This window comes from Phascolarctos cinereus, unplaced genomic scaffold (genome assembly GCF_003287225.1).
Source record: "Phascolarctos cinereus isolate Bilbo 61053 unplaced genomic scaffold, phaCin_HiC Scaffold_7;HRSCAF=346, whole genome shotgun sequence".
NCBI classification, from domain to species: Eukaryota; Metazoa; Chordata; class Mammalia; order Diprotodontia; family Phascolarctidae; genus Phascolarctos; species Phascolarctos cinereus.
The window spans coordinates 171,161,177-171,186,463 of record NW_027556180.1 but is presented as its reverse complement, the minus strand read 5'-3'; the positions used below and the strand labels follow the sequence as shown (position 1 = coordinate 171,186,463).

The window sequence follows — 25,287 nt, the reverse complement described above, 5'->3', positions numbered from 1 at the left end:
TTGGTCCTGGCTTTTCTATCAATCTTTCACAGACTCTCTAAACCTTTTTGTATTTTATACCTATCATGTTCAAGAAGAACACTGGAGCAGTCCATCCACCAAGGTTATATTTAATCTTTCTACATGACTAAAATGCTTCCTTTTCCAAGGGTTCATAAATGACTTTCATTCAAACTAAATTCAGGAACTTCCTACATAGTTCACTCCAGACAACCCCAGGAAAATGCAGGTTAAATCATCCCATTGTTACCTGGGAGCTAGGTAGGAGACATTCTCCAAAGTCATCAGTCATTCAGCAGAGATCTTGGTATTTATTGTGTCATGATCCAGAGTGGTTGTTCTAGATACCTAGATTTTTCCCTCAAAGATTGAGACACTAAAATAAAAGAATTGTTCATTCAACTTCCAAAAATGATACTAAACAGGGAAACATGAACAACACTTTTAAAGTATGTGTCCAAAACAGTACATCATATTCACCGCTACTAGTCAAATTACTTTGGGGACACAAGGTTCAGAAAGGTGATGTTGGAGTTGGGGTGGTCTGGGGTGCAGAAAGGAGCCCCATCTACTTAATAACACCCTACAGATAACCAGTAAGTATAGTCAAGCACTTCCCAACTCCCCAGTAGAATATCAATACATCACAGGTAGGTGGCTAAATTATTACATATGGAAAATGGGATGGAAAAGAATTTATCAAGCATTTACAATGTGTCGAGCACTGTGCTAAGCACTGAAGATACAAATAGGAAAGTGAGACAGTCCCTTCTCTTAATGAGCTCACATTCTACTTAGGGAGATAGCAGCTGGAAAGGCCTGTCGGTCCTTAGGGTATAGCAACAGATGGCAATGATCAGGCATCTGGAGGGCACAGTGGAAGGATAGATGATAAGACCTACTATGCTTAATACCCCTTGTCAAAGAACACGGTAATGTTTGGCCAGACTTCATCTAACTGAAAGTTGATTACTCCCCACTCACTGAAGGTATGTTAGTAATCATGTCTACTCCACAGCTGTCCTACAGTCGTGGCTAGAAGTCTAGGCCCATGACCAACTGAGAAGGCAAGATAATGATGACATCGTGGGGAAGAGGTAGGCTGGGGTATTGGGGGAGGGGCAGGCTCCCAGACCAACCTGGTCATCTCTATCTTCTGGCTACCAGATGCAGGGTGCAGCCTGGGGCATTGGGGGAAAGGGTCCTTCACAGAAAGTGAACTGGACAACTCTCCCTTAGAAAATAGGCCTGCACTAAATCCCAAACCATGTTTCATTATCATCTCTCACAGGAGGAAAAATATAAGAGGAAGGGTTAGCTTTAGGGAAGGTGACCAAAATCTTGCCTTGTAAAAATCCTGAAGAAATCTATCTTCATTACTAGGTAAATATATTTTGCCTTTTAGCATATTAATCTGTTTTGCTTTAATGAATGGAACAATTAAAGCTGCTCTAAAATCACTGGAAAAAAGTAGGCCTATAATTTTAAGATTAAATGATCAGAAATAATGATTAGAACCCAAAGAGGTTTGATAAGGTAAATTAACACAGTGCAATTAAAGATTTCAAAATCAGTAACAAAAGATAGATACTAAGACAATCTAAATTCAGCTGAAAAGGAAGCAGGACTTTTTTAATGGTACACGGCTATGCTATTAATGAAATGTTATCATGTTTTTTTAAAAGTGTGATTTCTTATTGGGTCAAATTAAAAGTAGCATAATCTGCAAAAATCAGAAAGAAGTACTGACATTCACTCCTCTCTAATGAGGCCTGAATTTAATTACCACTTTCAGTCTGAGATGCTGCTTCCCTGAGTGATACAGAGAGAACCCAGACAGGTTGAAGAGGGTGATTAAAGGGTTGAAAAAGAAAACATGTGAAGAATTTTGGGTTATTAACCTGGACAGGACAGAAGAGTGATAATGAATGAATTAATGAGTGCTCCCTTTGCCATGTACTCAAAAACCGTCTGTTGAATATTATCTTTTTAAACTTTGTCTCTCATCATAGTCTTGTGGATAAGATGGAAACGTCTTGACTGGTTAATAATACAACTGGGTGAATTTATAGCTAGTTGAATAAATGTACCCAAAGAATATTGATTAATGGATCTTTATGAACTGGGAGATACCTGGTGGTATTCATACCACACATCTCTACACTTAGCCTTGTCGTCCTGAATGTTTTTATCAATTAATTAAATGAAGGCATGCCTATCAAATTTGTGGATGAAACAAAGCAGGGAGGAATAGCCAATACATTGGATGTCAAAATCAGTATTCAATAATATCCCAATGATGTAGAACAATTGGTGTGATTGAATTAATCAGAAGAAATTGAACAGAAGTTTAATAAAGTCCTGTCCGTAGGTTAAAGGAGAGAGAGAAACAGAGAGAGTCAAGACAGAGAGAAAGACAGAGACAGAGAGACAGAGATAGACGGAGACAGAGAGACAGAAAGAAATGTACAGAAGAGAGACTTGGATTCATGAGAAGAGCTGGAAATTTCAGTTGAATGTAAGTTCAAGCCAACAAGACTGCCCAAAAAACAAATCCAATCTTAAGCTACATTAAGAGAAGTATGATATCCAGAATCACAGAGGTCATAGATTTACAGCTAAAAAGCACATTTAGTACAATTATTCAAGGCTCAGAGAGGTTGTGACTTACCCAAGAACAGATAGGTTGTTAAGTGAAAGAGGCAGCATTTGAATTCAGGTCCTCTGACTTCAGCTCCAGTGTCACCAATTCCCCATTACTCAGTGCCAATTAGTCATGATACAGAGCATGACACAGTTCTGTGCCACATTTCAAAAGGAACATTGACAAACTCATTCTTATCCAGACTGAGGCAATAAGGAAGGTGAGGGATCTGGATAAAGGCTGTCGCTGGGAAGGGGAAATCAATTTAAATCTTGTGACTCCAGAAAGCAGTGCTAGGGTCAATAGGTAGAAGTTATAAAGAGACAGATTTCAGCAAACAGAAGAGCTTTCTAATAATCAGCATTGTTTTAAAAAATAGAATAAGCTTCTTTGTGATACATTGCAGCTCCCTTCACTGGAAGCTTTCCACTGGAGCTTAGCTGACCATGGGCAGAGTATCCCAAAAGGCCTATTATCTTTTTAAATGTTTTTAAAGCTTAAAGGTGCACTAAGACTTTTGGGACACGTTATATTAGAGATGGTATTTGGGGGAAGGGCCCCAGACCCACCATCCTTGATTGTCTAGACTTAGCAACCATGACTCAGGTGCAGCCTGGCTCTGCTCATACCCTTGCTCTCCTCACATTTTTCAGAGCTACCATTTTTGAGAAGAGCACCAGACCAGCCAGTCTTCATGCTACAAACTTGACTGTCACACCCCCACCCTGGCACCTGTCACTGCTTTTCAGCTCCTCTTTTATGTGTTTTCTTCCCCCATTAGAACGTAAACTCTTTGAGGGCAGAGACTAACTTTTTGCAGCTGCCTTGCCTAAAGCAAGCTACATAACACAGTGGATAGACTACTGGGCCTATAGTCAGTAAGAGCTGACTCAGACACTTACCAGCTTCAAGACCCTGGGCAAGTCACTTAATGGCTATCTGCCTCAGTTTCCTCAACTATAAAAGAGGAATAATAATAATAACACTTAATTCCCAGGGTTGTTGTGAGAAGCAAATGAGATATTTGTAGAGTGCTAACCACTGAAGCTAGCACACAGTAGGTGCTTATTAAATACATCTTAACTGATATGTTGACTGATTGACACGGAGGAGATTCCCATATCATGTAGAGAAAGATTAGGTGCAACTCTGAGATTGTATAACTCTGATAATGATATTTATATAATAATAATAATAAAAAATCATAATGATCTTTTCTTATTACAAGTATAATAGAGAACTGTCCAATGAGATCCCAATTCTGGGAATATGCACAGGGAATCCATAAGGATGTGTTTTAAGTCTTCTTCTGGAAGTCCATGATGATAGGGAGTAGAGGGTTAGTTCTAAACTTGAGAGCATACATGGGTACTGTCTAGTTCCTGTCCACTCACTACGTGGTCAAGCTGACTGCTGAGACTGACCTGAAAGTGCTAAGAGAAATGGTCCCAGTGGAGGAACTTGCTTTCTTTCCTTCTGGTAGACACAAGATGTAAACATGACAACCAATGTTAACTAGCTGTCTTCTATCTCCACTGAACAGAGAACAAGAAAAATGGATTCACACTGCAACAGAAGGCTATAGGTTAGACAAAAGGAAGAACTTCTGATCATAAGATAATCAGACCCTGGGTAATGTTCTCAAGTATGAAATAGAATTTGTGTCACCAAAAATCTTAGCAAACAATCCTAGATCATAGATTTGGAGCTGAAAGGGACTGCAGGTCATCTAGTCTGACCCCCTAATTTTACATATGAGGCAACTGAGGCTCAACAAAGCTAAGTGACCTGCCAAAGATTCACACAGGCAGTAAGCATGAGATTGGATTAGAATAAGAACGGTTCTGTAGCATTTCTATTGCAATACATGTCTCCACATGAAGTCATACGTATGCATGTCTACAAGGCACAAAGAATATGACAACGTAATTCTACAACATCTTGATATGTCAATGTATCAAAGATATCTGATTTGTTTTTTGTTTGTTTTTTTTTTTTGGCAAGGGAGGGAGGGGTGGTAGGGCTTGATATGCAAACCATCTTAAGCTTCTTAAAGAAGAGAGTATGGTTTGTGACCACAGCATTCTAGGCATACTTAGTGAAGATTTGGTTTCCTCATTGTTCTCTCTTGTTGCTTCACCCTGGTTGACCTCTTCCAATGACCCACTGGGCATCCAGCAATTTATAAATATCCAGATCACTCATAATGTATAGGTGCAGCATCAAAAGATTATTTCTTCTGATTATTATCACTCATAGTTTTATAGTTAATGATTCTTCATTTAATTTAGAAAGTGCTCTTTCTTGTTCCTCAAAAATGAATAAAGCTAAGAATTAAATGGCATAAATCTAAAGCTAGCCTTGAGCTAGTTCTGACCTTTCAAACCTTCAATGAGAACATATTTTTCTCTCTTCTACTTTAATTAACAATAAAACCTTAACACTCATAAAAAGTAAAGATTTCCAATAATGCCATAGAAAACTTGAGAGGTATGTAAATCTGCTCAATAGCTCGCTAATGTACTACCTTGTAGAAAAGACGGGGAGCAGTGGATATTAAATTTTCATAGGTTGATGTCTTGGCCAAAGTGTTCTTTTGCTTTTCTAGTTATTTTATAGGTCAGGGCATCCTGTCATTACACAAATTCACAAAATTAGTGCAAATTATTTGAAGGGTGTCATTAAGTAAAAGAGAAGATCAAGAAATTATCCAATTCATTTAATCAATGTTCGTAGTCAATTGGACAACCCAAATGAAAACTTCCACTGCAGGGCTTATCAGTTGGGTTATCTACAGTTATTAAATGCCCAGATCCTCACTTAATTTTGGCTCAGTCTACCTGAAGCCAAAACATGTATTCACACCTTTATATTCAAATTGTTGCTCTTTGGGGGATTCCCATTTAGTTCCACTGATCCTGTGTTCACTTTTTCTATGTAGATCTAAAGAGCTCATTGGTTCTGACGGTTTATCTCATTAAAATTTCAGCCTTGCAATTAGCCATTTATGGTCCTAGTAACCTTTTAATAAGGCAGGGATTCCACAGTCTCTTCCCAGTGCACCCCCCCCCAAAAAAAACACCCATTCAATTTGATCAACCCAAGCAAAAAAATAAATAAATAAAACAGTTCATTCAATGAAAAATTCTGCCAAACTGTTATGTGGCATCTTATAGCCAAAACAACAAGCTGCCTGGATTTTTCACTTTTCAAGAGGCAGTGTGGCATGTCTATGGCTGGACTTGAAGCCCCAACAGACATGGGTTCATATCCCAACTCTGACACTTACTGTGTGACCATGGGTAAGTTGTTTAATCTACTCGATCTTTAGGCAACTCGATCTTTGACTGAGTTATAGATGGATTGCAATATGTATTGGTGCAGAGAATTTCCGCACCAATGGAATCAACCATGGATCCTTGATATACTGATGTATTACAATGCTATAACATTGTACTGATCTATATATTTCTGAACCAAGTAGACATGTACACTTGCATCCATATGTAGAAATATACACAGTAACAGAATCGTTACATTCTGATCATAACTCTTGACTAAACTGATTATCTGCAGTCTATTCAACAACATGGTAATAATAATCAGTTGGGTGTAAGTAAGCTTCTTGAGGACAGGAATTGTTTCATTCTTATCTTTGCATTCCCAGGGCCTAGTGTAGTGACTGCTACACAGCCATTTAATGCATGTTTGTTGAACTGAACTGAACTAGTCAATTGAGGTCTCTAATGAGCAGATGGACCAGGGCATTCAGTCTACCTAATGAAAACAGACTGGTGGCTGGAATAGTCCCATAATGGTTCTACTACAAAATATATGGGCTTGCAGAATGCAAAGTCATGTATTAGATTTGCATTTTGGCAAATAAACCTAAAAAGCACTTAAGAAGCAACAAAAGGACTTCATATAAGAAACTGTAAATACAATTGGCCCATTTTGCCAGTATTTGTCTACAAATCAGTGATCGATAAAATCACTACTTGTAGCTCTCAGTTAGGCAGTTCTTCCATGAAGACCAATCTAGCTCCCTAGCCATGGAAAAGTATATCCTTCACATTTGTGGAGCTTTACACTTGTCAAAGCACTTCTCATGGATTAGGCTGGTTTGATCCTCACAACAATTCTGTGAGGTCAATAGGGCAAGTTATTATTATTGCAATTTGACAGATGAGGAAATTGAGGCATAGAACCATTAACTTATCTATGGCACATAGCTAATTAGTGGCAGATCTGAGATGAAACCAAATTATAGGACTATAGATTTAGATCTAGAAAGGACTTAAGGGATCATCTTGTCCAGTGCCTTCATTTTGCCGGTAAAGAAGCTAAGGGCCAGAGAAGATAAGTCACTTCCCCAAGGTCAGACAGTCAGTGGTGAAAGTACATTTGAACCCAGGTCCTTTCCACAACCTCATTCTGCTTCCTTGTGTCATAGAATTATAGATCATTAGAGCTATAAAGAGGCAAGCATGCATTAAGCACCTGCTCTGTGCCAGGCACTGTAGTAAGTGCTTTGCAAATATTGTCTCATTCAGATAAGTAGACTGAGGCCCAGAGATAAAAGGATTTGCCCAAGGTCATAGTTAGAACTAGAGCCAAAACTCAAATATTGATTGATGTTAGAGTTGAATAATAATAATAATAATAATAATAATAATAATAATAATATCATTTTCATAGAACCTTAATTTTTGCAAAGCACTTTTCAATATTTTCTCATTTGATCCTCACAACAATCCCGAGAGATGTGTTAATATTTTACCCATTTTACAGATAAAGAAACTGAGGCAAACAGCAATTATGTGACTAGCTTAGAGTTACAAAGCTAGTAAGTATCTGAAGCCATATTTGAACTCAGATCTTCCTGATTCCAGGTCTAGCACTCTACTTCTCCACCTAGCTGCCTTCTCTTCTGCTTCTCCTTCATTGTACCTTGCTGCCCTGTATGACTTTAGAATTAGCCAAAAAAAATTTCAAATTCCAAAAACTTATTTAAGATTGCTCTGTATATACAAAGGAAAAATCTAACTGGATAACCTCTCAATGCCCTTAGCAAGGATTTTCAAGGTAATTCAAGACAACAAGCAGTTATGTTAAGTATGTACTATGTGGCAGGAACCAGGCCAAGTGCTGGGGATACAAAGACAGCTCCAGCCTGATCACCAGAGTTCACACTCTACTTCCACTGGATTTGAGAACCCAAGATCACCTCCAAACTACCAAGAGGCCCTAGACAATAACTTTATTTAAAGATGAGAATACAATGCTTGCCCTTAAAAAGCTTATATTCATTATACATGAACTGTCTATAGACAAAGAGCACAGCAACCCCCTTTTTGGCATGGAACCAGGCTGGAAACTTGGATAAGTGATTTACGTAAGGTCACATAGTTAGTATGTGTTTGAGTTAGGATTTGAACTCAAGTCTTCCTGATTCCAAATTCAGGTGCTCTATCTATGCTCACAATGCCCTCATCAGTGAGAATCTGAAAGCTCAGGGGTCACACAGATACTAGGGATCAGCAAATGTAATTCTCACATGAAGAACAAACCTTGATCCTTCAAAGGTCTTCAAAAGATCTTCAAAAGATACATGACTTCATCAATATAGACAGATGTTCCTTCAACCAGTGCAGGCAGCACAGAATCTCTCAGTACCTTAGCTGATGGTTTCATTGGTCACCGTGGCCAGAATACTCATCGCCTACAATTCAACCTTTCGACAATGGGCCTCTCTACACTTAGCTAGGCTGCTTCGTGGTTGGTCGTCTATCTCCAGGACTGTGCACACAGCTTTCCCAGCTTTAGAAGACTAGCTAGAGTTCAGACTTCACGGGCATTGTGTTTGAGAACCCCACATCACCTCTAAACTATTATGAAGTGAAAGAGAAAGACTTTAATGGAGGATGGAGAACCTAATGCCTGCATCCTATCCTTGGCCCATGCATTAATATATACATTTGCCAAAAAATCAAATTCTTACTGAAAGGGGACACTGCTTCAAAAGTTCCCAAGTATTCGTCATTAAGAATGTGTAGGAATTCTTGCTTCTAGTTTCCTTATCATTAAACAAAAATGAAAAGAGAAAACTTTGAGATACTACACATTTGACCAGAAAATAAAATTCTGATGTATTCAGGAGAGGAAAAGAAACAACATGAAGGAGAACTGGCACTGAGGTCGGAAAAACTTGGCTTGGGGAGCCACCTCTGACTCATGTTGGCTCTAGGACCCTCAGCAAATAAGTCACTTAACTGTCAATGCCCCCAAGCAATTCTTTAAGGCTATAAGTTGCAGAGAAGGTCCCTACCTACATTGATAGAAGTATTTTCATCATCTGAGAGTTCCCTGTACTAATTACAAAGGTCCAGTGCTTCTACTGTCCTAGAAGAGGGATACAATTCTAGGGAATTTTTAAAAAGGGAAAACTAGTTTCATGTATAAAGTTCACAGTGGCACATAAAATCTTTATTGGTATTCCTTGTATTTTGAAATAGTCAAGTCTGTTAATGACCTTTGTGATCTTAGGCAAGTCATTTTACTTCCCTGGGCCTCGGTTTCCTTATCTGGAAAATGTGGAGACTGGAATAGGTGATGAAAGACTATACAAGAGATTGGAAAGATCCTTGGTTTCAACTGATATTGTCTGTCCTGGTCCCGCTATGAATAGCACCTTGGAAATTAGAGAGAGTATGGGCTATCTACAAAACCAAACTAGACATTTCAGAATTTTGTAAAATCAATAATTGCTGTCCAAATGATATGCATGCTGCCCTAAACGTAACAGATGGCTTTTAATTCTTTGCTTGACTTTGTGACTTTAGATCAAGGTTAAGTCACAAGGCAGGGTTACATAGGCTCCATCGCACAAGATTTAGAAGTAGAATGGATCTCAGAAATCAATCCCCTCATTTTACAGGTGAGAAGAGTCTTACAGAGGTTAAACTGAAAAATGACCTGCCCAAAGTAACAATAAGTAGTCGTGATTCAAATCCAGGTTTTCTGACTCCATGCACAGTGATCTTTCCATTGCATGATGTCTCCTCATTCCATGAGCATGAGAGGTATTTAAATAATATTGTCAACACTCTGACCTAAGAAGCCATTAGCCATGGAAAATCTTCCCCTACCTTCCTCTCATGTTTTCCTTAGAAGCCCAGGCTATTGCTGGCACTAATTACAAGCTCTTGGCAGAGAAGGGTTTCCTCCTGGCCTTCATCCAGTGGGACTTTAACTATTGTTGTCAAACAAATACTTTCTTTAGCAAGATGGAAAAGGGGGAGGGAAGGAACCAAACATTGTGTCTACTGTGTGTCCAACATGGTGTTACACACTTTACAAATGTTTAATTTGATCCTCATAATAACCCTGGGAGATAAGTGCTATTATTATCTCTACTCTATAGTTGAAGAAACTGAAGCAGAGATTAAGTGACTTGCCTAGGGTCACTCAGACAAGTAGTATCTGAGGCTATATTTGAACTAAGGACTCCAAGTCCAGCACTCTACCCACTCTGCCACCTAGTTATTTCTCCTGGGCATGAAAGAAGGGTGATAAGAGTCAAGTACTAAAAGATTCTGAGCTGTGTCCCGTGGAACTCATTGTTTTTACCTGTAAAAAGATTTAGGAACAGAAGGAAGATGACAAAATGTATCATTACGATAGTACTCACTATGTGTCGGGCTGCAAAAACTCCATCGACAATCGCACAGCAGAATGCTGCCACCACGCCAAAGCTGATAAACACTATGGCAGCTACCAACTATAAGAGAAAAGAACAAAGGTGGAATGGGCATGTGTCCTTCTAGAACAGCAACAACAGAAACTTTTAAAATATGAGACAACATAAATTTCTCAAACCAGCAACAATTTCGATTTTACTTTTCTCCCCCAACACACATACACACATACATACAAGCATACACAACACACAATATACACACACACATGATTACAACCTTTTTCTTTATTTATCTTGGTTTATGGTTGAGAAACATGACAAAATTTCACATTGTATAAAGCAGAGGCCCAATACACACAGTCCACAATACTCCCCAGTATTGCATTGGGAAATATATGCCAAAATAAATATATAATAATATATAATATAATATATATTATATATATATATAATAATATATGATAAATATATAAATAAACAATATCACATTTTAAAATCAAGTCAGTATGAAGGCTGCAGTGATCTTTATGCACACTCCACTCTGCTCTATTTGAGTTGGACATCACTAGCATAAAGGACTTTCTCAGATACCTCAGAGATTTACTTTCAATGCCAACTCTATGATCCTGAGTGTGATTCATTTTACAGGGCTCAATGGCGGGCTCTCTCATTCCTGAGTTATAGATAAAATGTTAGAAGTGGAATTTAGAGCATTTCTGGAAATGTTTTTATAGATCAGAATTTTGCTTGTGGGACCCACATAGGTGGCTGGGATAGAGTGGATGGGTAAATAGAGTGCTGAGATTAAACTCAGGAAGTTTCATATATTTGAGTTCAAATCTGGCCTCAGATACTTACTAGCTGTGTGACCCTAAGCAAGTCACTTAACCCTGTTTGCCTCAGTTTCTTCATCTGTAAAATGAAATGGAAAAGGAAATGGCAAACCACTCTAGTATCTTTGCCAAGAAAACCCCAAATGGCGTCATAAAGAGTCAGACATGATTGAAAACAAATCAACAACACATATGTTCATAGTCATGGGATGAAAAGTCTTATGCAGTGAGATGAGCACTGGATTAAGAGTGAGAGGATCCCAATTCAAATTCTGTTACTTATGACTTATATGCCATTTGGTAGCCATCTAACATTTTGGGGACTCTTGCCATCAGCTGAAAATGAAGAGGCTGTGAAAACATAACCTATTTGGGGAAAGGAATCCCTGTCTAATGAGAACTACTTTGAAAACTAAAAAGCAGTTTGGCGAAAGATGGGTTTCAACTGGCACCTCAAACCATACACCACAATAAATTCCAAATGGTTAACTGACTTAAATATTTTAAAAAACTGACTATAAATATAAATATAAAAATATAAAAAGTAAAATAAATAAATGAACGAATAAATAAATAAATAAATACATGAAAAATAAATTTAAAATAAAATTTTAAAGACCTGGAGAAAATGGATAAAGGTATTTTTTCATACCTATAAGGGAAGAATTCTTTCCCAAAGAAAGGATAAAGGAGATCACAAAAGATAAAAGATAGCTCTGGTTGGATGATTGAAAAGCACAAATTTTGTATGAACAAAATTATAACTAGGATTAAAAGCTATTATTGATTGGGAAAATTGCATTGAATCTCTATGACAATCCAATATCACAGATATTGGAATTAATACAAATGTATAAGACCAAGAGCCATTCTCTGTTAGATAAGTGGTCAAAGATATGAACATACACCTCTTTTAAAAAACTGCAAACCATACTACTAAAATGTGTGTACCCTTTGACCCAGAGATCCTACTGCTATGCACATTTCCCAAGATGGCAAAAAATAGGTCCTATATAAGCCAAAATATTTATAGCATTTATGTGTGTAATAGCAAAGAACTGAAAATGAAGTCAATGTCATTCTACTGGGGAAGGGCTGAACAAATTGTGCTACATGAGTATACATGAATAACATTCCATCGGAAAGTTATTGCATTGTAAGTGAGAATGAATATGAAGAATAAAGAAAACCATGGGGAAACACATGGACTGATACAGTGAATTAACAATACATATAATGTAACAACAATGTAAATGGAAAAAATGACGTCCCACCTCACTCACCCACCCACCTACCTCCCCTCAAAAAACTGAACACTGTATTAATTACAATGATTATATTTAACCCTGGAGAAGAGGATTTGCACCTCCCTCCCATCTTTGCAGGGGTGGGGGAATAGATATATAGTCTTAGACTATGATGATATGTTGGTTAATTTTCTTCTCTCCTGCTCTCTCTCTCTCTTCTGTCTCCCTCTCTCACTCCTTGCCTCCCTCTCTCATTTGTTACATGATGCTCTAGGTAAGTGAGGGGAAAGGTATATATTTGGAAATGAAAGTGATATAAAAACACAAGGTATCACTAAAAAATTTGAAGAATTGGCAACTATTAACAACCATTTGAAAGATGATTTCAAATTACTAATAAGAAGAAGAAATGTAACAAACAGGGACATACATTTAAACACTGATGCCATCTTTGCTTCTTCCATCTGTATATCTTCCTAAGTGCAATTACATAGGAAATCCTGTGATTCCAATTCCATAATCTTTACTGTATTCATTCCCTTCCCTCTGCACTTAGGGTCTATTGTAGTTCAGGCCCTTATCGTCTCTTTGTTTCTGGCAGAAAAATGACAAGATTTCCATTTTAGACTACTGTAATGGCCTCCTAACTGGTCTTAATTCCCTTTTCTCTCCTTTCTAATACATCTTCTACAGAGCTTCTAAAATGATCCCATGCTCCAGAAACAAGAGTGGCTCCTTATTACCATTAGGATAAAATGCAAGCTCTCTTAGGGATTTAAAGCTTTTCACAATATGGCTCTAGTCTACCTTATTGTGCATTATTATCTTTCATGAATTTCAGTTTTGAGCAAAAATGATCTACTTGCTGTTCCCTGTACCTAACATTCCATCCTATCTCTCCATGATTCCTTGAATTGTTTCCCATACCTGGAATACACTCCTTTTAGAATTCCTTACTTCTTCCAAGACTCAGCTCAGGTGACAGCTCTTACAAAAGGTTCTCCATGACTCACTCTCTTCCCCATTTGCTAGAGCCTTCTCTCTCACTAATATTATTTGTATATATTTTGTATTTATTTATATGTGCATTTGTTATTTCTCCTGTCCCCCACCCCCAGCCAGTAGAATGCAAGCTCTTTGAGGATAGGGATTGTCTTATCTAAAATTTGCATCTTTTCTAGCACTTAGCAAGATGTTCTATACATGGGAGTTATTTAGCAAACATTTGGTAGTAGACATGAGTTGCTGTGAGTGGATTGCTTTCTCAATTATAGAAAGGTGATCTATTATTTTTGGTGAATGGATAGATGGATGGACAAATGATTGAATATGAAGCCTTGGTGCTAGCAGTGAAGTTTATAAGAGGGGTAAAGGGTTGCCAATGCTGCTTTTTCCATTCTCAAAAAGCAATTTCTGGCAAATTATGGCAAGGTAAGGAGGGCCAGTGGTCAATGGCAAGCAGCTTGGAGATCTACCAGCAAATTCCAGTCTCCTGGGCTGGGGAGCCCAATAGTTGAGGTACATAAAGTATTCATGCCCTACTACTCTTAGATTTTAAACTTAATAGAGGTTTACCCAACCTTTCCAGTTACAAATATGATTCCCTGTGATAATAGAAATCTGTGGAAAAGATGTTAATTTTGTCCTCCTTCCTAAAAGGCAATGATGTCCCACATCAAAAAATCTGAATTAAATCAACTTTCTCAAGTTTACCAATAGTACCCTTGTTATAAGACTACAGAATTATATGTCTTTGTCTGGAAAGTGTTTGCTGAAATCTGACCTTGATCTGTTTCTCCTATTTCACACATGATCAACTTATTGATGATTTACAACAGAAAAATCAAAAACTTTTTTCCTTCTCAAGAGAAAGCAGTTATATACATATTTAGTTAGTGATTCTTCCATTCAATTTAATTTAGACTATTAAGGCCATTTCTTCACAGACATGACCAAAATATTCACTTAGTTTCCTCCCCGCTACATGACCTGCTCTGACCAAGCCTCCATAGAACCCCAGGGAATGCAGATTTGACACTTTTCATTGGGCATCTAAAAGCATGACTACTGTTGTTGAAAGGAGAAGACATGGGACTTGCAGAAGGGAAGAAGAATCAAAGCAAGAAAGCAGAAGAAAGCTATAGAGTTATCCTGCCTCTGACACTTGCTCATCTTATGATCTTGGCAAGTCACAACCTTTCTGGGACTCAGTTTTCTCATCTGTAAAATGAAAGGATTGGAATACATGATCTCTTCTGCTTAGCACAGTGCCTGGAACATAGCATTAATAAATGCTTATTGATTGACTTCTAGGAGTGATTATAGCAAGAAGACTGGATCTCTCCATCCTACCCATGCTGGAAGTACAATAGTCATTCAAGAGTCAATCTCATTACTAATTGGCGTGAAAGTTTTGACCTGCCCCATGTCCAACCTGGAGAGTTTACCACTCCTTAATCAGCCTGGTGATTCCTGACTCCTGGGTGCTGACCATATTGGTGCCATATTTAGTATGGATACCTGATCACCGTTAGCCCTACTGCAGGTCAGAACTTCCAAATACAAGTGACCAACCCAGCAACCTCTGCCTCCCCAGGAGCATGGACTACAGGTATGCCTCACCACACCCATTAGAAGATCCCTTCTGAGGACCATCCTACTTCTAGATCTATGATCCCTCTTCTTTTCCTGAAGTAACAAGCACTACACAGAGCCTACTTTTTCCTTCTCCGAAATAACAGCTTATATTTTTAGTTTTCCCCAAAGTAATCCTGTGATCTATAGGTTGTACAAGCATCTTTAGCCTGATTTTACCAGTAGGAAAATTGAATCTCAGAGAGGTTAAACAACTCATCTAAGGTCACATGACAATAAGTAATAGAGCTAAGTCTTAATCCCAGGCCTTCTCATTTTAAGACCAATATTTTTTGCCTTATGCTAAAATCCCTACAGAGGTATATTTTCACAGAAATATATTACCTTTGTCTCTAATCCTCTACCTTTATCCCAAACAACAAAAAATTCATTACATTATGAAAAGTTCCAGTGAAATATGTATATAGGATTTATGTGATGTTTTAAGGTTTACAAATCACTTTACATGTTACCTTATTTGATCCTGACCACAACCTTGTAAGGCAGATGCTGCTGTCTCCATTTTACAAATTAGGAAACTGAGGATGTGACAGGTTAAGGAAGTTGTCCAAGGTCACAAAGTCCACACACACACACACACACACACACAAACACTCATTCTCTCTCTCTCCACATACATACACACACACACACACACGTACATACATACACATACATATATATAATATATACATATACACACACAATATACACATACATATGCTTGTATGTATATATGTGTGCATATTTGTGAAATATATGCATACAAAAAATTTTGAATGTTTTCCAAGTAATATGATTGCTATTTCAATAGAGAAAAAAATAGCAAGACAGTGGTTCCTTAATTCCACCCATGGCAAGGTCAAGTGACAGATTTAAGACTAATAAATTTATTTTAAACCTGAATGTATAAGAAGACTGAAGTTTAGTGCATAATATACAATGATTTTCTGCTAGTACCTCCCTTCAAAATAAATTTGTATTTATTTTGTATATATTTTGTATGTACTTATATGTATATGTATACCTGTTTTTTCTATTGATAGAAGGTAAGCTCCCTGAGGGCAAGGAATTTCATTTTGTCTTTGTGTTCCTAGAGCCTAGTATAGTGCCTGGCACTTAGCAATAAATGCATGCTGAGTGATCAATTGATCTTTTAAGATTTAATCATTTCTTTTTAATATTGAGGTAGTAGTGGGGTATGTGAGTGTGTGCACTCCTAACCCATCATATACATTATTGTATATCTATTGTACTATCATGAGAAATTTCCTGACTGAAGTATTTTCCTCCCTAAGTTAAAGGAAATTTTTCTTTAAAATTGTGCCCCCCCAAAAAAGAGGAAAAGGACCTATATATATATATCTAAACACTTACAACAACTATTTTTGTAGTGGCAAAGAACTGGAAATCAAGAGAGTATCCATCAATTGGAGAATGACTAAATGAGTATGGTACATGAATTCAACGGAATACTATTGCAACGTAAGAAATAAAGGAAGGGATGGTATCAAAGAAAACCTAGAAGACTTGTGTATTTTAAGAGATAATGTTAGTTTAACCTTGGGTAAAAAAGTTAACTCTTTGTGGTTTATTGTGCAAAAACTTATGTGATATCAGATATGGTAAATAATAAAAAATATTTATCAAAAAGCATTTGATGACCATTTGGTAATGAGCCTCTCTATACTTAGCTGGGTTGGCCCTCAGTTGAAAGACATACCTTCCATTACCTGTTAGGTAGGTGCTATTATTATCATCTCCATCTTATAGATGAGGAAATTGAGGCAAAGAAAGGTTAAATAGTCTTGTCACACAACTTGTGAGCATCTGAGGCATCATTCAACCTCAGTCAGGTCTTTCTGATTCCAACTTCGACACTCTATTCACTGCTGCCTAGATGTGCAAAGAATCAAAGTAAAATCACAATTTAGGGAAAAGGGACTTTTATCATAGAGGAAGGTCATTGCAATAAAAGCCAAGGGCTAATCATGGACACTGCTCTACCCTGCAGAGATCACAAACATGGTATTTTCCCACTCAGACCACAGTCTGCTTAACTGTAACACCTCTCATTTCCTCACATTCAGTAAAACTCATCTTCTTTTAAACAATTGCACTAATCTGGATAAAGGGAAAGCTGATGGGGGACTAGAAGGAATATCAGATTTTAGATTCCGTGGACACTGATTTGAATTCAAACTTTGCCATTTACTACCTGGAAATAGGTAAGGTAAAACAAAACAAACAAAACCAGCCTCTCTAGGACTCAATTTCCTCATCTGTAAAGGGAGGGGGTCAGATCAAATAATCTATAAGGTGTTTTCCACCTTTTAACTCCTGTAATAGTTTGATTGTCCCACATCATCCCATTCATTTATCTCCTTCTGGCTATATAAGATTCCCTCCTCTAACTTGGATTCCTAAATCAGTCATTTCCATGCTACCCTAATATCCTAGTGACCTTGCTTTCTTCAACATTTGCCCACCCCATGATGCCAATCCCTAATCTTGGTAAAAAGAGGAATTTTTCTCTTTCTCTTATACTCCTCATATTAACTGAAAGTTGTCTTTCCCCTGAGGATTCCTCATCTCTAACAACCCTCTCCAATACTGGCCATATCTATTCCCCTGCTAAGAGAACAGTGGAGTAGGCAGACTTCTTGAATCCCCCTGTCATTTCCAGGCCCTTCTGCAGCTATTTTCATTCAAAACTCTAACGTCAATGTAATCACATGGCATTGTATGAAAAGCACGATCCTTGCCAGTGGCTACCAACCTCCAAGAAGAAAACAACCTCTTCAATTCTGGTTTTTTTAATCAAAATGTTTCCAACTCTTCTTTGTTATCGAATGTCCATTTTTTTTGTCCTGTATAATTAAGTTCTGATTTGCAGGATGGGTAACCCTGGGCTGCCTTCTGAGCACATTATTACATCCCCTTCTCTCCTTTTTCCATCAGGTGTGGAATAGCCATGCATTATTACAGTCTTTTCCCTAATGGCTTGCAGAACTTGTTTCTGAATTAAATTGCTCAATTTAACCACTGTGTGTCTTAGAGTTTGTAGCCTTAAGTGTTTTGTTTTGTTTTGTTTGCTGGAAGTGATCTGTGAATTCTTTCCTTTGGAACTTGATCTTCTATATTTAGAAGTTCTGGGAAGCTCTCTTCTATGATTTCCTTCATTGTGGTGGTGTTGTTTTTTTTGTCCTGTTGTGTTCTTCTGGGAGACTTACAATCCTTAGTTTGTCTCTGCTCATCCTGGCTTCAAGTTCAGTATATTTTGCTTGCATAGTGGGCATTGTTTTATTTAATGTTACCTTCTCTTTTGCTTCTCTTCTTCTAAGTTGTTCTTCAGTTCTGTGTATTTACTTTCCCAATCTATTGCCCTCTTGTTTCTTTGGTAAGGCTTGCCATTGCAGATCAAGTTATCTATTCTGCTCTTTTTTTGGAAACATTAATCTGTTTTTATTTTGCTATTGAAAAAAGTTTTGGGGCAGCTAGGTGGCGCAGTAGATGGAGCTCTGGCCTTGGAGTCAGTAGGACCTAAGTTCAAATCCAGCCTCAGACACTTGACACTTACTAGCTGTGTGACCCTGGGCAAATCACTTAACCCAATTGCCTAATCAAAAAAAAGAGTTTTAAGGAAAAGTATCATATAGCATTTTCTCTTTGTGCTACATAGGGCTCAGTGTAGTGGGTAATTAGAAATTGAGAAAAGAGAAAAGCATTATAGCTTTTGGTATGGGGGAAATGAATGGAAGTATGTGGTAAAATACAACAAATATTTTAATATAAAAAAATGATGTATTGTGTTATTTTAGTTCTCATCTGTATTGATTAGTCACTATAAGTTTAATTATAATTTAATGTATAAGCTGGATATGACTGAGGATGGAACTCCATCTGTGGGGAAGAAAGACTTAGACTTTTTTTAGACTTTTGTTATATGGGCCTCCAAGAAGTAAAAATCATTGTTTTAGTTCTCAAGAATATGAATCAAGCCCATGCTTTCTAGTATTTTAAGAAAGTTACGGATAAGACAAAAGATATAGTTTCTTTACTGTCAAGACATAAGATATCCTTTTCTCCTCTATGTGGTAAGCTTCTAAAATTGTTACGTGGAACAAATTCTGCACTCAAAATTCTCATTTCTTTTTTAAACCACTCAGGAACAACACGTTGAGGTTCCATAGTCTTTTCAAATTCTGCAGGCCCTCTGTCTTATCAAATGTTGGATCATTTTCCTTTTTTTTTTTCCTTTTAGTATTTATTCATAGATGCCTGAACTAGTTTACTAGATCTGGAGGCCATATTTCCTTCTTTTGTTACTCTCTTTTCCCATTGATTTGTCTGTTTATGTTCAAGATCTTCGAATTTTCTTCTTCCTGAAATTTTTGGTATTTTCAGTTTTCTCCCTCTTTATTTTCCTTATCACTCTTTCCTGACTCCCTCTCCTCTGACTGTGGTTTCTTTAGGGTTGGATCTCGAAGAATCTCAGCCTCCTCACACACTGGGTAATTCATGGTTCACCAGAGACCTAGGTCTTTGCCTCAACTGATTTTTAGGTGGTCAGAACTGGCCTTAGCGGGGTGCCGTGCTCTTTCCCACAGGCTTGGTGGAGTGCTGCACAGCCCCCTATACATATATGCTATTCTATCCTGGTGACCTGTTTCTTCTCTGGCCCAGCACCATTAATTTAGAGTCTGGCACCAGCTGTTCAGAGCTTTGCAGTACTGATCCTTTGTGATTGTAGCCCCTAGCAAGTTTTTGCTCCTGAAGGGCTGTGGCCAAGCTGCCTGTCAAGGCCTAACCAGCCTTCCACAGCTTAGAGCCAAGTTCTCTATGGATGTGGAACAAAGAAGGGGAGGAACGGGGTGCAATGATGGGTTTTGGTTTGAGCCTGAGCTGTGTCCTTGAGTCTGTTAATGTGGTTTTGCTCCCAATAGCATAGAAGGTGGAAGAGGGGCACTAAGTAGCCTCAGGGTTGGTAAGCTTCAGTTCTTGGGTTTGGGTGCTTTTTAAAAAAATCTTTTGGATTCTGGGTGTCCTAGACCATGGAAACAACTTTATCTTTGATATATAATTTCTATTTTGGAGAGGTTTAAGAAGTTGTGGCAATCTGAGAAAATGGCTCATCCACCATCTTGTTGCTCACATTAACCAGAAGTCCCTCAGAGACGACTTTGAGATTTTAAAAAATTTTAGCAAGTTGGTAGTACCATCAATGCAAATAGAAAAATTGAGGAAGAAGTAAAGATTTTGAGGGAGAAGGTGATATTTTGGTATAAGTTTGAGATTTCAATGAGACATCCAAGTGGAGAGAGCCAACAGTTAGGTGTGTGTGTGTGTGTGTGTGTGTGTGCGCGCGCGCGCGCGCCTTGATAGAGGAATCAAAGGTAGAGATCTAGATTTGAAAGAATATCACATAAAGATGATGGGTGAAATCTTGAGAGAGAATAATTGTCCAAAGGATAGAATTGGAGTGAGAAGAAAGAAAAGCAAATTCAGGACACAGAATCTTGGGGAAACACGAACACTGAGGTCAGAAAGAAGAGGCTCCAGCAAAGGATACAAAGAAATAGTAGTTAGCAATGTAGAAGAACCGGGAGTGAGTTTTGTCTCAGAAGCCAAGGGAGAAAAGAACACCCAGGAGAGCTTGATTAACAGTATTAAATTCTGCAGAGAAGTCAAATATGATGAGGAATGAAAATCAGCCTTTAGATTTAGTGATGTATATGTCACTGGTAACCTCTGAGAAAATTTCAGTAGAGTTAGGATGAAAGCTAAATTCAAAAAGACAAGGAGTGAGGGGGTCCAAGCAAATAGAATTAGAGAGTGAGAATAATTCTTTCTTTCCAACCCAAACCAACACACATTTATGAAATACTATGTACCAGATACTGCATTAGGCCTGTAAAGGCAACAATCAATAGTGCCAGTCCTCAAGCAGCTCACATTCTTATATACCTGGAATGCCTTCCCCCCAACTCTATTCTTCCCAATTTTGTGTCATTTACAAATTTCATGATGATGCCTTACATTCTATCATTCAAGTTATTGCTTTACCTCACCTTGCTGTTTCCTCTCAGTTGGCTGCACTACTTTGGCTCTTCTCTGACTGACTATGCCCATCCATCTTCTCCTTCTTCCTTCCCCTCCCCTTCTTTTTACAGCTTCCTTTAGTGTATTGTCTTCCTCCAATAGATTGTAAACTCCTTGAGGGCAGGGACTATCTTTCTTTTTTTCATATTTGTATTGTCAGAGCTTAGCACAGTGCCTAGCAGACAGTAGGTGCTTAGCTCTGACAATACAAATCTCAGTGTTTTAGGCAACTCTCTAAGACTATAAGTTGCAGAGAAGATGTTGACCTGCACTGATAGAGGGAGCTCTCTCACCTGGAAGTTCCGTATGTCGATGAAATCACTATCCTCCTACAATCTCACTATCTTCTGTCCTCATCATTGCTATCCTTATATGACCTACTAATTATGTTCCTTTCTTAGTATGACCTCTTCTCCATTATTCTATGTGCAGTTTGGTATTTTTATCATCCCATCTCAATCCTCACTCTTTCAACTGATGACAACCATGTGTACAGAAATATTTTGGGGAAGAGAGAAGATTAGATTAATATATCTAAGCCCTGTGGTCTTTTAAAAATGTTGTCCATTAAATACAATTTTTTAAAAAATGGTATCCATTCTTTTTCTAGGCCATTCATGATGTTGTACCATCTACATCTACATATGTATATATACACATATACGTGTTGTATATATGTGTATGTACACACATACATATTATATATGTATATGTGTATATGTACATAAGTATATACATAAATGTGTGTGTGTGTATATATATAAACACACACACACACACATATATACACACATGTTTTTCTAATTGCTTCTTCTCTGCATTTCCCTAAGTCTATTTCCATCTCAATTGCCCTAAATGTGGGCATTGTGCAAGCTGCAGTTTTCAGTCCTATTTTTCTTTCCTCTGGGCTCCCTGCTCCATTAATTCTCATGTCTTCCAACTGTCACTTTCATATTAATTCAAGCCAATTCAACATTTTTAATTGCCTCTGCTAAGTGACACAGTGAATAGAGTGTTGGGACTGAAGTCGAGAAGACTCATCTTTGTGAGTTCAAATCTGGCCTCATTGTGTGACCCTGGGCAAGTTGCTTAACCCTGTTGGCCTCAGTTTCCTCATCTGTAAAATTATCTGGGGGAGGAAATGACAAACCACTCCAGTATCTTTGCCAAGAACATCCCAAATGGTGTGGAGTCAGACATTACTGAAAAACAACTGAACAATAACAAATTGTATTTAAGACACTATGGGTGAGTCCAAAATCTTTATCTCTAACCCTAACCTTTCCCCCAAGATTCAGAGAGATCCCCAACAGGCGTCTGTATCTGTACCATTCTAGATGTCTAACTCCTCATTTCTGAATCAACAGATCTGAAACTAAACTTATCATCTTCCTCTCAAACTGGCTCTTCCTTCTATTTTTCTCACCATTACCAATCACAAAATGGTATTCAGTCAAGAAGTGGCATAAATGATATCATCAGAGTGTTGTATGAATGGAAAAGGAGGTGGATTACACTAAACATGTCATGAGATTGAGAGGTGAGCATTGTATCCATACAATATCAAAAGATCTTCAGAAAGGAACTGGACAAGAATTGAGTTTCATGGGACAAAAAAATATAAGTAAGTTCTGATCTACACCCTGGAAAGGAATAGCCATATCAATGAGAGCCACTGCAGCCAAAGAATTGAAGTATTTCTCCAGTAACAAAAGCACAAAACGGTGGACTGCCCTGCCCTCTGTATCAAAATATCTTTCAAATCTATCAGTTCTTCCTCAAAAACAGCCCTTGCATCTTTTTTTTCTTACTTTTCAGTCCCATAGCCAAAAACCTATTTCAGAATCTTGTCATCTCATGTTTTAACTATCATAATAGATTCTTAACTGGTTTCTCTGCCCCTTTCGATCTATTCTGTATACACTTGTGTGTTGGGAACAAGAGCCTGAGAACATGACCTATGGCATCACCATCATTGTCAACAGTAAAACAGCTCCCATGTAAATTTTCATGTAACCACCCATGTGACCAATGGCCATCCTTGGCACTTTCCCTTTTTTGTTTTGTTTCTATATAATATCTGGCCTGCCATGGGGTTAATATTGACATCCACAACTATGTCCCGCTGCTGCCCAGGACTGACCTCATGAGTAAGCTCCCCCCAATAAAACCTATTTACAACCATGTTGGTACGGGCTGCCCCTCTTTCTTTGGTATCCCAGTATTTCTCATACCTAGATGGTATGCATTGATACAACACTCTTACCAGATTAATCTCCCCAACACTGCTTTGCAAAGTACACACACCCTATTCCTACCTACCCCTATATGACTCAACAATCTTAATCAACTCCCTTGTGCCTTCCAAATAAAGTTCAAACTCCTAAGCCTGGAATTCAAGGCCCTTTCTATAGTAACTGACACTGTTGACACCTCCACCTCCTGGATACTCTCTCCTTGGATACTCTTCATGACATTGCTCTCTCCAGCTTCTCTGATCTGTAGAAACCTTCTTTCTTATTTGCTAGCTTATCATCTATGTTCTTTCTCCTATGTATGGGTGTACTCCAGGATTTTATCCTAGGTCCTCTTTCTTCTCTTAATATGCTTTCTCTTTTTTTAGTGATCCCATCAGCTACCATCAATTCAATTAGCACCTATGCAAGGAATTCCCAGATTTGTAGTCCAGAACTCTCTCCACAACATCATATTGCCTCTCATATAAGTTTCACATATAAGTAGCGTAAAAATTATGAAAATTGTGAAAATAGAATGGTTCATGAACTTGCTAACCACCTTGATCTGCTTGAACTTCCTTACTATCCAGAGGAGGTCAAAGTGACTTGGGAATCAGAATCAGCTAATTAGGAGGCAAACTGAGCATCCCTCAAGCTTGACACACCTGAATTCCTTGAGGTGTGCAAAAGGACATTACTGATAATGCAATTGCACAACTCTCCTTATCCTGATGAGCTCCCCACCCCCAAGAGCTCTTATCCAAGCTCAAAGGAATTTAAAGTAGGGAAGCCCACTGTTCTACTCAAGCTTGGGTGGAGACAGATTATTTTGTCTAGATAGCCCAAATGGGGGGGGGGGTGGAGAGGTCTTATAGAAGAAGTATTTCCTCTGTTCAGAGATGAAATGATGGTGGAATGACTTCAGCCCCTGTTAGAAGGGTGTAAGAACTGTGTATCCCAACCCCAAAGGGAACTCAGCTTTGACAGCAGCTCCGCATGCATGTTCTGTCCACTTGAGAGAAATAAACACACAAACAACCTAATTTTATTTGTCTTTCTTACACCAAACTCTGAGGTTGACAGCAGATAAAAATGAAATAAGTTTCTTATAGGAAAAAGAAAAGAAGATATTTAGTATACACACTGAGTTTTGCAATACTGTTACTACCTCTCTTAAAGCAGTTGGACCCACTGTTCAAGATGTAAGAAAATCCACAGCATTTTTATAAGCCCCATAGCATAGTCAGAATACAAACAGTGTGATCACTAAATCATTATCCATAACACTGAAGGACTTCCAATATCTCCCACCATCTGAATCAGAGACTTTGCCAGCTGCTGTAGCAATGGCACAGGATATATCAGAAGCCATAAAACCTAAAAAATAAATTTTATTGCATTCTGCTTGGGACCAAGGTGCACCTGTGTTGGGACACAGGAAAGCAAAAATATTGCGCATTCAGAGTCTTTTACTGGCTCAGACATAAGCACTCTGCTTGGACAGTGCGTATCTATAGGACCCAGGACCTAAAGATACATTCTTTATGTTGCCTGCCACTCTGTAGAAAGGGACTATAGGCATCTTTTTTTTTTTTAGTGGAGAGAAAAGAACAGAAGGACGGCAGAAAGAAGGCCAGATAAGCAGGACATCTTTAGTGTTGATTGCTATAAATTGATTTTTATTAGATAACTAAAAAGAAAAGCAAGCTGGATATACTAGAGGACTGTACTTTTATATACAATCTTCTTTTTCTATTCTATTATACCTCTGAAAATATTCATTCTATTTGGAATTCAATAAGTTCAGAATGAAAATTAAAAAAAGAAATTTTTACTTATTTTTATTTTTTTTCAAGTATATAAAATGTATTTATTATGTATTGTTATTATG

The 25,287-nt window shown here is 37.9% G+C and overlaps 1 protein-coding gene across 2 annotated transcripts in view; it reads right to left on the bottom strand.

Annotated features, from left to right (window-relative positions):
- The window catches only part of TMEM255B (transmembrane protein 255B), a 128,648-nt gene that overhangs the window by 52,173 nt on the left and 51,188 nt on the right, over positions 1–25,287 (bottom strand). For both annotated transcript variants that reach the window (XM_020965216.2, XM_020965213.2), the window contains exon 4: positions 10,335–10,424. In XM_020965216.2, the coding sequence (XP_020820875.1) occupies positions 10,335–10,424 (90 nt within the window). The remainder of the gene's footprint in view (positions 1–10,334; positions 10,425–25,287) is intronic.